Below are 15,161 nucleotides of genomic sequence, written 5' to 3' on the forward strand. Positions count from 1 at the left end.
TGGGTGTGAGCAGGTGGAGCACAACCATGCAGGTTGGAAGACAACTAACTGTTGTCAGTTCTTTTCCTTCCTCCATGTAGAACCTGGGATCGAACTCCAATTGTCAGACTTGGTGACAAAGGCCTTTACCCCCAGGCCATCTCTCTGGCCCCTACTTTGATTTCTTGAATTGCTTTGAATCCACTTTATTTTTATTCTGAGGACCCCATAAAACAAACAACAACCCCTTTAAAAACGCAAAGGTTCCTCTGCCAAAGAAGCTAGACAAAATCAGATGTGTAAATAATTCTTGTTTTAATACCCTGGACTAGGGGAAAGAGGGGGAAAAAAAAAAACCTTTAGAGTGGTGTCTCCAAGGAAAGCTCCTTAAAGTCACAGTGTCTTTAAACCGGTCCCTGTGACCCATTGGGTTTCAGTTGGGTTTCAGATCTCTCTGAAGCGACTCGGAATTCAGAATTCTCCCGGGCTCGGTCTTTGCGCTCATCCACCACAGGGAATTGAGCCAACTAACATCTCGCAGCGTTTGAGGGGCGAGGACTTTGCAGGGGCGCGGGACTGTGCGGCAGGAGAATCTCACCATCAGTGGGCGTTTAGCGCAGCCAAGCGACAGGCTGGCGCCAGGGCTAGGCTATAGGGAGGCGCCGGCTGAGGCGGGGAGAACTTTGGCGCTCCGAACAGAACCACCCATAGCTGGCCAGTTGTGTCGCTCCTCCGAGGAAGCCACGGAGGTGGCGCCTGGGCGAAAAGCCCGGCAGAGAAAGGAAGAGAGGACGTAAAGAGGGAAAATGAAGCAGGCGCTGGGGGAGCCCGCGAAAGGGTGGCCGGCGGGGAAGGGAAGCAGATTCAGCTGCTGCTTTTCTGCACCCCGGGCGTGAACGCCCTCTCCTCCGCCACCCCAGTAAATAAGGAGGTGTCGTCTGAACTGAACAGCAAGAGAAAAGAAGCCAGCCAAGTGAGAGCACCGCTCTTCTGTCACTGCCTCCCCCTTGCAAGCCTGGTGGCTTCTTGTGGGGCCAGACGCTGTGCCCCAGGCGCCTTGCAGATGGGGTGGGCAGAGACCCGGAGCCCAAACCGCGGGTGACCCGCGCTGGCCCGCCGGCCTGCGGTGCTTAAGGAGGATGATAGGCGGAGGAACCCGTGAACAGCATCCTACACAGCCCGGCGTCCGCTAGGCTGCAACTTGGAATGCCCAGGGACCAGTTCAGCTCCTGCGACCGCTTCACTGTGTCTAGGGAAGCTGCGCTCCGGACTTGGAGGCGGAGACCTCAGGCGGTGGAGACCACCGGCGGAGGCTGCAGAGGGGCCAGCCGGACGCAGGAGGGGGCGCGCTTTCTCCCTGCGGGTCTCAGTAATGAGGAGACTGAGTTTGTGGTGGCTGCTGAGCAGGGTCTGTTTGCTGCTGCCGCCGCCCTGCGCACTGGTGCTGGCCGGGGTGCCCAGCTCCTCATCGCACCCGCAACCCTGCCAGATCCTCAAGCGCATCGGACACGCGGTGAGGGTGGGCGCGGTGCACTTGCAGCCCTGGACCACGGCCCCACGCTCAGCCAACCGCGCTCAGGACGGCGGCAGGGCGGGTGCCCAGAGGGATGAGCCAGAGTCGGGGACCTGGCGGCCACCGGCGCCCTCGCAAGGCGCACGCTGGTTGGGGAGCGCCCTGCACGGCCGGGGTCCGCCTGGCTCCCGGAAGCTCGGGGAGGGCGCCGGGGCCGAGACCCTGTGGCCGCGAGATGCCCTCCTGTTCGCCGTGGACAACCTGAACCGTGTGGAAGGTCTACTACCCTACAACCTGTCTTTGGAAGTAGTGATGGCCATTGAGGCGGGCCTGGGCGATCTGCCACTTATGCCCTTCTCTTCCCCAAGCTCGCCATGGAGCAGTGACCCTTTCTCCTTTCTGCAGAGCGTGTGCCACACCGTAGTGGTACAGGGGGTGTCCGCGCTGTTGGCCTTCCCTCAGAGCCAGGGCGAGATGATGGAGCTAGACTTGGTCAGCTCTGTCCTGCACATCCCAGTGCTCAGCATAGTGCGCCACGAGTTTCCGCGGGAGAGTCAGGTGAGAAGAGTCTGGCGCGTGGAGTGATGTGCGCTGCCGGGAGTCGGGACCAGAGTGGGAGGAAGAGTGTGGGGGAAGCATGGGGCTTCTAAACTATGATAACCTTTGAGTTTGGACTATGCCCCTAGGTGGTAGATTGGAGGACTTTAGTCGAAATAGAATATGACATTTTAAACTCAGACGGAAATAAAATGCCAACTTAGAGGGGTCGTGGGTGGAGGGAAGAATGTAGACATCATATGCGTGTGCGCGCGGGCGCGCGCGCGCGCGGGTGGGGTGTCTTGTTTTGACAAGCTGAGAGAAATCTAATGGATTCCAGACACCTGAAAGTTGAGGTTCAGAACCGTGGACAGCGATCGAGGGTTCCAAACTGGAGTAAAGGATGGGGGTGGGGCCCCAGACTCTTCACTGTCTTAAACTCCCATGGGGAAGTCAGAAAGCCTGTAACAAAAACAGCAGCAGCTGCTCTTTTCTACTTCTTCCAGAGGCGTGCTGGGGCTTTGTGGTGTAAGGAAAAGCACACCCCTCTGACTTCCTTTTAAAATTTCAATTTAAAAGTGCAACTAGCAGAGAAGCCACGGGTCAAGAACAGTGGCTGGCAGTGTTGATAGTGGAAACCACTGGAATTACTGAGAGCATAAAAGCAGATGGGGAGACCCCTCTGTGGATTCTTTGTCCCTGTCTTCATTCTATGATGTGGGCTCAGAGGCCAGACATGTAGTTGCTGTGTTGAGCACATTTCTGCTCTCTTTATTTAAAAATAAACAAGTAATAGTTTAGGGTTTGTGGGGGGGGTTTGAAAAAAATCTAAACATATTTTCAACAAAGAAACTATCTGTGTATGTACGTGTTGACAAGTAACACTGAGGAGGTTTGACAGTGAAAAAGAACACAAGGTCTTTAGACCAACAGAAGCTCCCTGCATTTTGTAGCCTGCTTTCATCATACCAACTTGTACCATCTTCTACAAGATATTGGGAGACCAGTGAATGAAAATGGTCCCATTTTAGAGACTGAAAAGCTGAGGAAAGTTCTGGGATTAGATGAACATTGGGCTAGTAAGAGTCTAGACATCAGAAGATTTGTAATTCAGCATCATTATAACTCTGTCCTTTGGTTGGCAAGATATTTCAAATCTGCCTCGAATTTTTGGTCCATATGCTGAGATAGAAGTGAGTAAGGGAATGTACAAGTGAGAAGTTGGATAAAATCTATGTCTAAAATACTTGGGGAATACTAACATTTTCTTTTGTTAGAAAAGGCTCCTTTCAGCAGTTACCCAGGCAATTTGCATTTAATGAAGAGCTATAGAGATTTGATCTGCAGAATGCAGGCTAATTAACTGTTATCTAAAATATTTCTATTACCTGAATCTGAATGGCTGTACACAGCATTCATGAAAAGGCACAGGAAACAAGGGTGCACAACATTGCCAGTGGCCAAAGTGTTATAGACAAAAAATTGCATTCACAGGCCACACCATTATTAATACATATGCAGAAGCAGACCTAATGAAATGCAGGAGTCAGCACACTGGCTGCTCTTCACTGCTTCCTTATTACCTAATCCTTCAGGAGTTGCCAATAACGGTCACAGTCACCAAACTCCCTCCCATTTGCAGATTGTTTGGCAGGACTCTTAAATAGCGAGAAATTTCTCCCCAAATTAGTGTTCCTTGGTTGGAAGGGAAACTGTGTTCCATGATGGATGCATGCAGCTCACAGCACACTGAAAAGAGGGAGACAAGGGAGAGAGAGAAAAAATAAAAACATGAAGCAGTGTCTAGAATTAGTGAGCTTCCAAGCTTTAAGGCCACTCTGAGAATGAAGTCCTCCAGGGAGGCACTTACAGTCTGGCTATAAAGTAAATACTCAGCCATGCGCGTTAACTTCTATGTCTTAAATCACTGTTCTCACTGTCTTCTCATGGTACACATCATGAAAGGTAAAGATCATTGTGGGACTCAGACCTAGCTTGTCCCACTGAAGATTCTCCTTCCATCTCCCCTTGCATTTTAAATTCACACATATCTAACTTGCCTTACCTTACTTTTAGTATATCAGTTAAGTGTCATTCTACAATATTCCACTTTTAAAATTCTCTGTTTGATGCCAAGTCACTGTAATATGCAGTGTTGGGATACGAGCACAATTTTGCTTTCAGCAAAATTAATAGCTACTCTTCCTCTGGCTTCTCCTGGAAAGTGGGCCTTTCTCTAATATACTGATGTAATATTTTTAAAAGACCTTCTAGATATAAAAAGATGTCAAAGTCATTTTACACATTAAATAAAATCAGCTTAATTTAGGCATTGTCTTTGGAGCCTACTGAACAATGACCTCATTTGTTGATTATCTGATGCCTGAATAAAGTATTCTAGAAGAAAGTAGACTTACCCACACAGCCAAGGAAAACAAAAGCATGCCATGTCTGCAAACAGTTCCAGTCTGCTTTCAGAGCAGAAGCAGCAACAGCTGTCCTCTCACTTTCCCTCAGGTTGCTGATTTTTTTTCATAGAAAGGTTTATTTAATGAGTGATAGTTTTTATATCATACCACAGTTATTGAGTGAAAGGAGATATCAATGAGATGGTCAAAACTCAAGTTTTATTTCAATGTTCTTCTGATTGAAAACATAAGCACAGGGCTGGAAAGATGGCTAGGTGGTTAGGAGCAGTAGCTGCTCTTATAGAGGATCCAGGTTTAATTCCCACCATCCACATGGAGGCTCACAACCATCTGTAACTCCAGTCCCAGGGGATCTGATGCCCTCTGCTGGCTTTTGTGGGCACCAAGCGTGCATGTGGGACACAGACAAACATGCAAACAAAACATTCATGCATATTAAATACTAACAAATAAATGTTTAAATTTTTACAAAAAAAAAATATTAAAACATAAGTAGAGAGCATTTGTCACCAGCTAGGAAGGTTCTAATTTCCTTCAAGGAAGAATCACCAAAGTGAGCCAACTATTCACTTTGAAAAGCATTTGCTTATTATCACCATGTAATTAAAGATTAACATGGAATGGGTCAAAGTACAGTTTAGCCTGGAAGATTCCTACTTCACCACCATATTCAAACTCCTGCCTGAGGCTGACCCATTTTACTTAGGAGATCAGTTTTTTCTGAATTCCGTTGCTGTGACTTTCAAATAATGATGTTGCCATGAACCAAGTTCCATTCACATTTAAATTGCAGTGAGTTTTGAAAGTTCTCTCTCTCTCTCTCTCTCTCTCTCTCTCTCTCTCTCTCTCTCTCTCTCTCTCCCTCCCTCCCTCCCTCCCTCCCCCCTCTCTCTCTCCCTCCCCCGCCCCTTGGTACTTTTTCTTCTAGGGGTTCTGTGTATTTTCTTCAGAGCTAAGCCTAAAACTTCACCTGCTAGGTAGTAACAGATGCACATTCTTTACTAAAATGCATATCTAATGTTAAAATGCCACATTGGTTTACATTAGCCAGAGCTAATGAAGTAATGTAATTGACTTAGATCCAAGTACATTAGCTTCAAATGTGATTGCACCACTCTGCCCAACTGCATGTGTGCACATGTGTACATGTATAAACACCCATACACATTAAACATACACATGTACATGTATGCAGGTGTATGTAGAGGTCCAAGGTGTGCCTCCTCAGAAACCACTAACCTTATTTATTTATTTATTTATTTATTTATTTATTTATTTATTTATTTTTAAATATTTAATCCAAAAGCTCTCACTGGCCTGGACCTTACCTATTAAGCCAGTCTGGCTGACTGGTAAGTCCTAGGGATCTGTCAGTTTTCACCTGGCTTTTCAAACCAGTAGTTCTGGGAATCAAACTCAAGCCCTCATGTTTTCAAGGCAAGCACTTCATTCATGAAATGATCTCCCCATCCCTTAATTTTTCCAACTCTAGTTGAGTTAACCAACCATCGTTTGTCTCATTAGCCATGGGTGCTAATCATTATGTTTATTTCCACATACAAGTTAGGATTTTAGATGATCCATTTTCTCTGGCAATACTAAGCTAAGGATTTAAGGTTGTTTGTTTTCATTTGTTTTAGTTTTTGTGTTTTTTTAAAAACTTGGCTAATAGAACAGCATTTTTGCATGGCTTTAAGGCCAGAACATGTTTCTGTCCTTAGGAGGACTAGTAAAGGGCACTAATTTTGAAAACACTAGCTCTAAGTTGTGTTGGTTTTCTTTGACTTGCTCTATGACAGTGGTTCCCAAGCTGTGGGTCATGACCCCTTTGGCAAACCTCTGTCTTCAAAATATTTTACATTACAATTCATAACAGTAGAAAAATTATAGTTATGAAGTAGCAACAAAAATGATTTTGTGGTTGGGGTCACCACAACATGAGGAACTGTACTAAAGGGGTACAGCGTTAGGAAGGTTGAGGCCCACTGCTCTATGTGAAGCATAGCACTCACTCCACACCCCAGAAAAGTATTTTTTCTGTGCTTCCTAACAAATGGCTGCTGGTAGCACCTAATTATTGGCAACTTGAAAAGTGATTTCACATTTAAATATCAAGTGATGCAAAATTTTTGTCTGGTAGTAATCTTTTTAGGATTCTTCATCAAAATCAGAGGACTTTTATTAATTTGATAATTTGATAAATTGTTTTCTTAATTATACAAGTTTTTCTCTAAATAAGTAGTGCAGAAGAGAGTAGCAGACACCACCCATTGAGGAATTAGTCTGTCTTATTGTCTTTGCATTTACACCAACATCAGCAAGTCTACAAAAAATATATTTGGTCTTGATCTTATTTGACTATTATACATTAGACTTAATTATAACTCAATGACAGTTGAGCACTAATATCAATGACGAGATACTTAGTGCTTTGTATCTTCCAGTGTTGCGGAGGGCACCATGAAGGTTTGTGCTTTGAGGTTTTGTTTTATGAATACTTCAGTCAAATCTCTACCACTTTAGAAAAATGGCCAAAAACTATGAAATAATGGTAAAGAGATCTCTAATCTTCCTGTATCTTATGGCCAACATAATCCTGGGCAAGTCACTCTGTCTCTGAGCATCTATTCTTGTTAATCAAAAGTGTTTGTTAGTGTTATGATTTGTTTTATAAACCAAATGAGAAAATGAAAAGTACTATGGGTAAATCTATTGTGTTAGTTAAATAACTACCAGAAAAGAGTTGGTCAAGGAGCTGAGAAGGGGCAGTAAATCTTCTGCTGGGAGCCATGGCCCACACAAGTGACTCTGCTCCCCAAGAAGTTAAGGAAGGAGAGTGGGTTCATGGCCAACCTAAGCTATATGGTGAGACAATGTTTCAAAAAAAGAAAAAAATATATGTCTTAATCTCCCTACTCCATCAGTCAAAAGAGCTCCATATTTCTCTCCACTCACCTCACTTTTTAAGAACAACTTGGTTCACAATTAACTAGTACCCTTGGGAACACACATATCTGTTTCTATACCAATGGCAAATTTTACTTATGCCACACTTAACAATATCTAGAACTCTAGACACTGCCATAGAAACTACAATATGAAATACACAAGACCTGTGAGACACCTGGGTCCTTCCCATCCACCACAAGTTGTTTTCGTTGTTGTTTTGTTTTGTTTGTGACAAATTTTTCATTCAAGAGTCTATGAACACAGAATGTGCTCCACCCTCATGTTGTGTGCAACTTGACTTATTCAACGTTTTCTTAACAGAAATTTTCTTGAACCAACTCAAGCTGGCACAGGTGCCTCATTTCCTAATGAACTGATAATAATTTGCCAACCAGCTATACTGAGTGCCATTTCCCCAAGTAACTATGCAGGGTTCTCACAGCATGCTACTGCTCATTTTAGCAGCAACGTGATATAGAGATGAGAATTCCTCTTGTCTTTTCTCCTGCTTTTTCTAACTGTCACACAGAGAGAAAAGTACGGCACAAGAAATGTGGTCTGCAACTCAGCCAGGAAAATAATATTGCATAGCGTGTACTTCATTGCTTTTTGAATGGATGTGTGAATCACAAGCGGACAGGCGCCTTAAAAACACCCAGTTGTCCTTCTGATCCTTTCTTCATGAGATGGGAGAATGGAGATTAAGTAGAGGAAAAGTAAACTAAGATAATTCTTGTCCTTTCTTTCAACTTCTCTAATCTTCTGCTGCTGTTGTTTTGGTTTGGTTTTGGTTTGGTTTGTTGTTTTCTCTGTAGGCCCTTGAGCCTTGAAGGGAGCTTGTTAGGTTGTGTAAGACCTCTTGCACTGGGGGAGCAGGTGTGTTGGACCTCCTGCATTGAGAGAGTACCTAACCTGGGCTGGTGTGACAACAGAAGGAAAGCCTTTCTCTGATTGGACAAGGTTGGTTTGTGCTGGAGATGAGGTTTCAAGGGCTTAGAGAAAAGTAGGACAAGCTCCTCTTGTCTGTCAGGCTGCATTATACACCCTTGTTACTTACTGAAATGTTAATCTAGGAAGGGTTTCATCATATGTCTTAACAGTGTCTGTGCCTTTCGGGACTTCATCACAAGTGTAGTGATATTATCTCCTTGAGTCCTGTAAGACAGAGAATAATGTATGAACATACAGAGAAGTGGGGATAGCTGTCTTTTAAGGACTCACGAAGAAGAATAAATGAATAACTCACTCTGCACTTAGCATGTTTTTTTAGCCTCCAGTGGAACAAACCAGAAATTGTCATGATGTATGTAACATCTGGGGGACCAGGGTGAAAAGCAGAGATTTGTCTATTTCCAGCTTTCGTTGTTCAAAATATGTTACATATGACATTTTCAACTATGAGAATTTAGTAGAATCATGACAGGGATTGCTGTACAGTCATTCAAAATGAGAATATACTTACTGACCTAGAGAAGTAGGAAAAAATCCTATAGAAGTATACATAAACTATGACATTTTTCTGAAAAAAAAATGTGGTCTGAAATTTTATTTATAAAAATGTTAATAGCATAAGGGGTCAACCCTAATCATTTATAAATAAGACAAACACTAATTAGACTGAGCATAATATAATATATATATATAATATTATATATATGGATATGATGTGGTTGGCACCTATAAGTGGAGCTGGATGGGGTAGAAAGGAAGTAAATATGGTGTACTCATATATGAAATGCTCAAATAAAAACACTTTACCAGACAAAATACAGAGTTGTAGAGCTGAGTCCCACCAGATACATATACAAAACAACTCCCACACACAAGGCTCAAGGATCCTTGTGTAAAAGGATATGTAAAGATTACAAAAACTAAAAGATAAGGAGTTTGCTTTGGGATTTTGTCTCCTACAAATGTCAGAAGCTACATGTATGAAGTCTCACCAACATGACTGTCTACCTAAACATGAGCTGAACATGAACAATGACAATAGACATGCTAAAGTAGACAGAAGACATCCCAAGAGGCCTCAGCCAGATGCAAAAAGCCAGAAGCATTCAAGGAATACTAAGAGCTGGAGTAATTGTCTTACTCCAGGAAGAATGCACCAATGGTTTCCCAATACCAAATGGTCATCCCAGAAAACATAGATACAAGTAACCCTATACAGACTGAGCAGGCTGTATTTATTATTAGAAATATATTTGTATATGCATTTATATATATATGTGTGTGTGTGTGTGTGTGTGTGTGTGTGTGTGTATAACAATGACTAATGAAAAAGAGGCCATGATTTTGAAAGAGAGCAAGGAAGGGTATATGGAGGGCTTAGAGGGAGGAAACGGAAGGAGAAAGTTATGTAATTATGTTATAATCTCAAAAAAAGTAAAAGAATTTTTTTAAAAATGCAAAAAATAAAAGCATTCTTAAAAATGTTAACAACAATTATAAACAGAGACTGGAAATCCACATTTTGTTCCATATGAACACGCGTGCGCGCGCACGCGCGCACACACACACATATATTAGTCATATATGTGTACCAATGACTAATATGTGTGTGTGTGTGTGTGTGTGTGTGTGTGTGTGTGTGTGTAAGGCTAATGAAAAAAGAGGCCATGATTTTGAAAGAGTGCAGGCATCGTCTCAATACTTCAATAGAAAGGATTAAAGGGAAAATAAATCACAGAGTATTTTTACATTCATCAAAAATATTTATTTCATTCTCATACTTGCTTTATAAAGTATATAGGATACATATTCTTGTTCTATAATGCAACAAGAAAAATAATAACAAATAGAGACAATGTAATGCAGTAAATAAGAGACTCCCATTCAACATGATGACTCATACCTGTATTCTCAGCACTGGGAAGCTGAGGCAGAAGAATTGCTATGAGTTTGATGGGAGAAAAACAGAGTCAAATACATAGTTATATTTGAATCTTAGTCTGACAACTTCCTGGACATATTATTTGGGAAACATGCCCAATCTCTCCATGCTTCAATTTTCTGAATCATAAATTATGATCATTTTATAAGTTTATTGTGAGTGTACATCATGGATGCAAAAAGTATAACTGGAGTACAAGATGTTCTGATGTTGATGAAGCTGCTGCTGCTGCTGCTGATGATGATGATGATGATGATGATGATAGTTCTGCTGCTGGTGGTGGTGGTGGTGCTGCTGAAGATGGTGATGGTGATGGTGGAGATAATAGTGCTGTTGCTGCTGTTGCTGATGATGATCGTGGTGATGATGATGATAGTTCTGCTGGTGCTGAAGATGATGGTGATGGTGATAATGATGGTGATGATAGTGCTGCTGCTGCTGATGATGATTGTAGTGGCAATGATGATGATGGGGATGATAGTGCTGATACTGCTGATGCTGTTGACGATGACAACGATTGCATGTGTTGATATACTTGCTTTTTTCTACAGTAAACTACTTCTTGTACACTTTCAGCAGGTGTGAAACTAGGCTTTGGACTTCCTGCTTTATTGAACCAAGACAGAGAATAAAGAACAAATAAAGAAACCTGCTGTTTTGAAATCCTACCAAGAGCTGTGGTCTCCTAAATTGCACCAACAATTAAAGTGCACTGTAGAGGTAGTCACCAGTGAAGTGAACTGTGAGGTTTAGTTGCAGCTCATTGCTTCTTGATATGGCTCCAAGGTGGTTGGATTTCCGGAGCAGTTACAATGGTTAAGAGTCACATTGTGATGTTTCTAGTGAAGAACTCTCAAGCCTGTCCTTATCTGCTACCCTAGTTTTTTCACAGGACACTGAAGAACAAAACATGAGGGACATAGAAGGGAAATGACAATCACTTCATCAGCAAATGTGTCAATGCTAGAAAAAGGTTCTGTTGAATATGTGACTTGAACTTGGGGTTTGTGGGACCTTTCTTTTGAAGTGTATTTTTAATATTTGCAAATGAATACAGTGTTTTAATCTAATCTATTGCTTTTTCTTTCCCTCCTACCCCTACCATTTTTCCTCCCAATGATGGCTCCCCACCTCTTTCCTCCTCTTCCTCCACCTTCCCCTCTTTCTCCCTGAATCCATTCAATGATTGGATATTTTTATAATAGCATCTACCAGTTTCCAACTGGGCTAATAAAGAAGGGTATGACAGATATGGAGGATCAGTAATATGTATCTATGCAAGAATTCAATTATTTTTATCTGGCAAGCTAAATAATGGTCTCTCAAAGATGTCTATGCCCAAACTCTCAGAACCTGCAAAAATGTGATTAAGTAGCACGAGGTGGAGAGGTTATGTTAGTATTCATGTGGACTCAGTGTAATCACAAGTTTCTGGGTGAGGATGATGCAAGAAGAAGCCAGATTGTGGTGGTGCAGTGACAGAAACAGATTGAGTTGGTTTTCTAGAAGGGAAATACAAGACATGGAGGAAAAAAAAGACTTATGCCAGAGAATATGGGCAGTCACTAGAAACTGCAAAGGAAAGGGAACAGAGGCTTCTTTACAGAGCTGCCTTGCACTGTGGATACTGCCCTGCACACAGCTCAATTTCAGGCCTATGGAATAGATTAAGATGTCTAGTCAAAGGTAATGGAGGCATGAGGTGTCCTCCTAAATCATTAAGTTTATGGCATTTTGTTATAGCTACAATCAAAAAATTAATACACATGTCCACCGAAACTTATATAAAAAGGAGAAAAAGAAGAGCTAGAAAGGAATGGCCTGGCCTTACTCACTGTGGGAAGGTGACTTCTAGTTCAATGTATGCATTTTAGAGCTGGAGGAAAAGTTTGAGGAATCAAGTGCATGCTCTTCTCTTCTAAAATCTAGTGGTTCTGCCCACCAGCAACGGGGAGTCAACTGATGCTTTCAGCTTGTTGTTAGAAGGGAATAAAGTTGCCTCAACATAGCCCGAAGGTTCAAAACTTTCCTCTTTTCTCTATGGGCTTCAAGCTTCAACGATGTGACTATGACTTGCCATGATGGCTTATATCAACTCAGAGTTTACAGGGTAATAAGTAGTGTGCTGTTTGCAAAGGCTCGCAGATAAGGAGTTCTCACAAACACATCTCTCTTCCTCTCTCTCCTCTCTCTTCCTCTCTCTTCTCTCTCTTCTCTCTCTCTCTCTCTCTCTCTCTCTCTCTCTCTCTCTCTCTCTCTCTCTCAAGTACAGACATATGTTGCCACAGCATATATATAAAGGTCAGAAGACAACCATATCTGTCAGCCCTTGCCATCCACATTGTGTGAAACATAATCTCTTTGCTTTTTTACTGCTGTGTATGTCAGGCTAACTGGCCAGCAGGCTCCTGGTCCCACTTTTCATCTTGCCAAAAGAGCAGTGGGGTCACAAATGTTCAGCACCTCTGGGAATTTGAACTCAGGTCCTCAAGATACCCTGTCAAGCACTTTACCCACTTAGGATCTCCACAGCTCCACATGAAGTGAATTCCTTTTGTTTTGGTTTACACTGAATATATCAAGGCTGTATGAACACAACTTTGAGGGACTTTTCTGATTGTGAAAGCAATGTATGTGCACAGCACCATATGCATGTCCACTCTACCAGAGGAGCCATGGCTAGGCATCAAGGGGATGAAGAAAGAACAAACAAATACACATATAGATGGAAAAATTGGGTCAGGTATGCTGTGTTCACTCTTGTTCACTCTGATGGAGCACAGTAACACAAGAAACAGCCAAGGAAGCTCAGCTTGTTTGTTAAATACAACACAGGGGAAGAGTTAGCGCCTCTTGATAAGAGGTCTCTATATACCATCAGTCTCAAACTGCAAATATAGCAGAGAACAAAGCTACAGTGTTAGTTTTTGCACACTAGTCATCGTTCATAAACATTCATACTTGCACACACACTGTCAGCTTTTGCACCCAAACCAGCAGAAGGCTTTGCCACCCCACTAAGTCTCACTTCGGGGTATTTCTATGAATTTTCTTTCTCCTCAAGTAAAGAAGGTCCTACCTCATATCGTTACTCAAATCGAGATTGTCATCAAAGAAAGAGATAAAAGAATGCTGGGGTAGGGCAGGCAGGTTTCCAAAACCTTAGACTATGTGGTTGCTGAGACTCTGTCATTCTGAGTTGATGGAATTTCTGTATTATAAAGGTGAGATTTTTCTGTGTATTTGGAATCCATTTTTGTGTTTTTCAGGACTCTGTAAGTGGCTGAATCTGCACAATTCCAATCAATACCTCCACTTGTGTATTTCCATATCTCTACCTGTGCATTCCTGTGTTCTCCCCAGGAATGACTTAGAAACAGACTGTCAGTACCATCTTCTCAGTTAGGGGTAGTTATTAGCTCGACATTCTTAACAGTATTGCAGCACCAAACACTCAAATGGCTGTACAAGTTGAATGCAACCCACTGATATTTGTGGGCTTGGATTTTGTCTCTTTGTTGTTTTATATGAAAAGGCCCCAATTAGAAGAAGTCAGACAGGCACTGCATTAATACACTCAAGATTAAAAATAGCATTTATTTCCATGAACAAAATTTAAAATTTATTTTACTATTTTATGTATATTACTGTCTTGCCTGTATGTATGTATGTGTACGAAGTGCATGCCTGGTACCTGCTGAAGTCAGGAAAGGGGGCATTAGTTTCCTTGGGACTGGAGTAACAGAAATTTGTGAACCACCATGTGGGTGCTAGGAATTGACCCTTGGTTTGCTCTGTAAGAGCAATCAGTATTCTTCAATGCTCAACCAACTCTCCAGCTCCTGGTGAGCAAAAATTTTGGTATGTTTTTATTAAGTAGAATCACAGCCCAATTCAGCTGTAGAATGTTCTGTTCCAATCAGAGGGATTGTGTTAAACCATTTGCTTCTGGGAACTGTGGATTAATGCCAGCAAGCCTGCACTGAAACTCATATACACAAAGGCTAATGTGCTGATGCCATACAAAGGTTAGATCTCTTCGCATACCTGGTTCCACACATAAGGAAATCCTTTAAGTCAGGAGAGACGGCTCGGATGTTAAAAGGCAGGCTCACAATTAAAAAAAAATAAGAAATGTTTCAATGTGTCTAAAGAGAAATAATAAATCCATACCTGAATGACTCCAGCCTGTCTTCACCTGGTGGCAGGCATAGAGCGCCATCTAGTGTTCTGTAAATACAACCATCCCGCGAATCCAACCTTGCCGGGTGGCTGGTGAAGGATGCCCAGATGCTATTTAGTTTCTTTACTTTTGACTGTGAAAAGTGCATTACAGGGAAAGCTTCTTCCACTTTTTGCTAAGAAGATGTAAAGACCTCTGCTACTCTGCCAGTGTATTGATATCGCAGCTAGAAACCATGAAGTAAGATGTCTCCAGTGTCTGTCCACAGGGCTTGGAAGAGAAATAGGAAGGGTCTTGCTAACTTTGAAAATTTATACTGGTAACTTTTTAGTAGCTGTATTTTCCTACAACTTTGGCTCTGCAGCTATTTATTGGCTGGAGTGTGCCATTCATCTCACCCATTGTTTCTCCTCACTAAGACAATAGCCATGAAGATATTTCTGACAACAATGTGTCACTATAAACTGGAAATCACCCACGAATCTACCACAGATGTAGACAGATGTATGTGTTGAGTGACTGGGATCAGGCTGTGTTGTGAGTTCCCCTTCTAGCTTCTCCACATACTGAAAATGCTTTCCTTCCCATGTCATTAACATTTTCTTTGAATGGCTTATTTCATGATTAATTTACCTCACCTCTGTTATTTAAACTCATTTTTCTCATTAAAAAATAGAT

The 15,161-nt window shown here is 42.3% G+C and overlaps 1 protein-coding gene across 1 annotated transcript in view; it reads left to right on the top strand.

Annotated features, from left to right (window-relative positions):
• Positions 1–448: 448 nt before the first annotated feature.
• The window catches only part of Grin3a (glutamate ionotropic receptor NMDA type subunit 3A), a 188,544-nt gene continuing 173,831 nt past the window's right edge, over positions 449–15,161 (top strand). The window contains exon 1 of the mRNA XM_028861233.2: positions 449–2,050. Within this exon, the coding sequence (XP_028717066.1) occupies positions 1,352–2,050 (699 nt within the window). The 5' untranslated portion in view covers positions 449–1,351. The remainder of the gene's footprint in view (positions 2,051–15,161) is intronic.

Source organism: Peromyscus leucopus, chromosome 2, assembly GCF_004664715.2.
Source record: "Peromyscus leucopus breed LL Stock chromosome 2, UCI_PerLeu_2.1, whole genome shotgun sequence".
NCBI lineage: Eukaryota > Metazoa > Chordata > Mammalia > Rodentia > Cricetidae > Peromyscus > Peromyscus leucopus.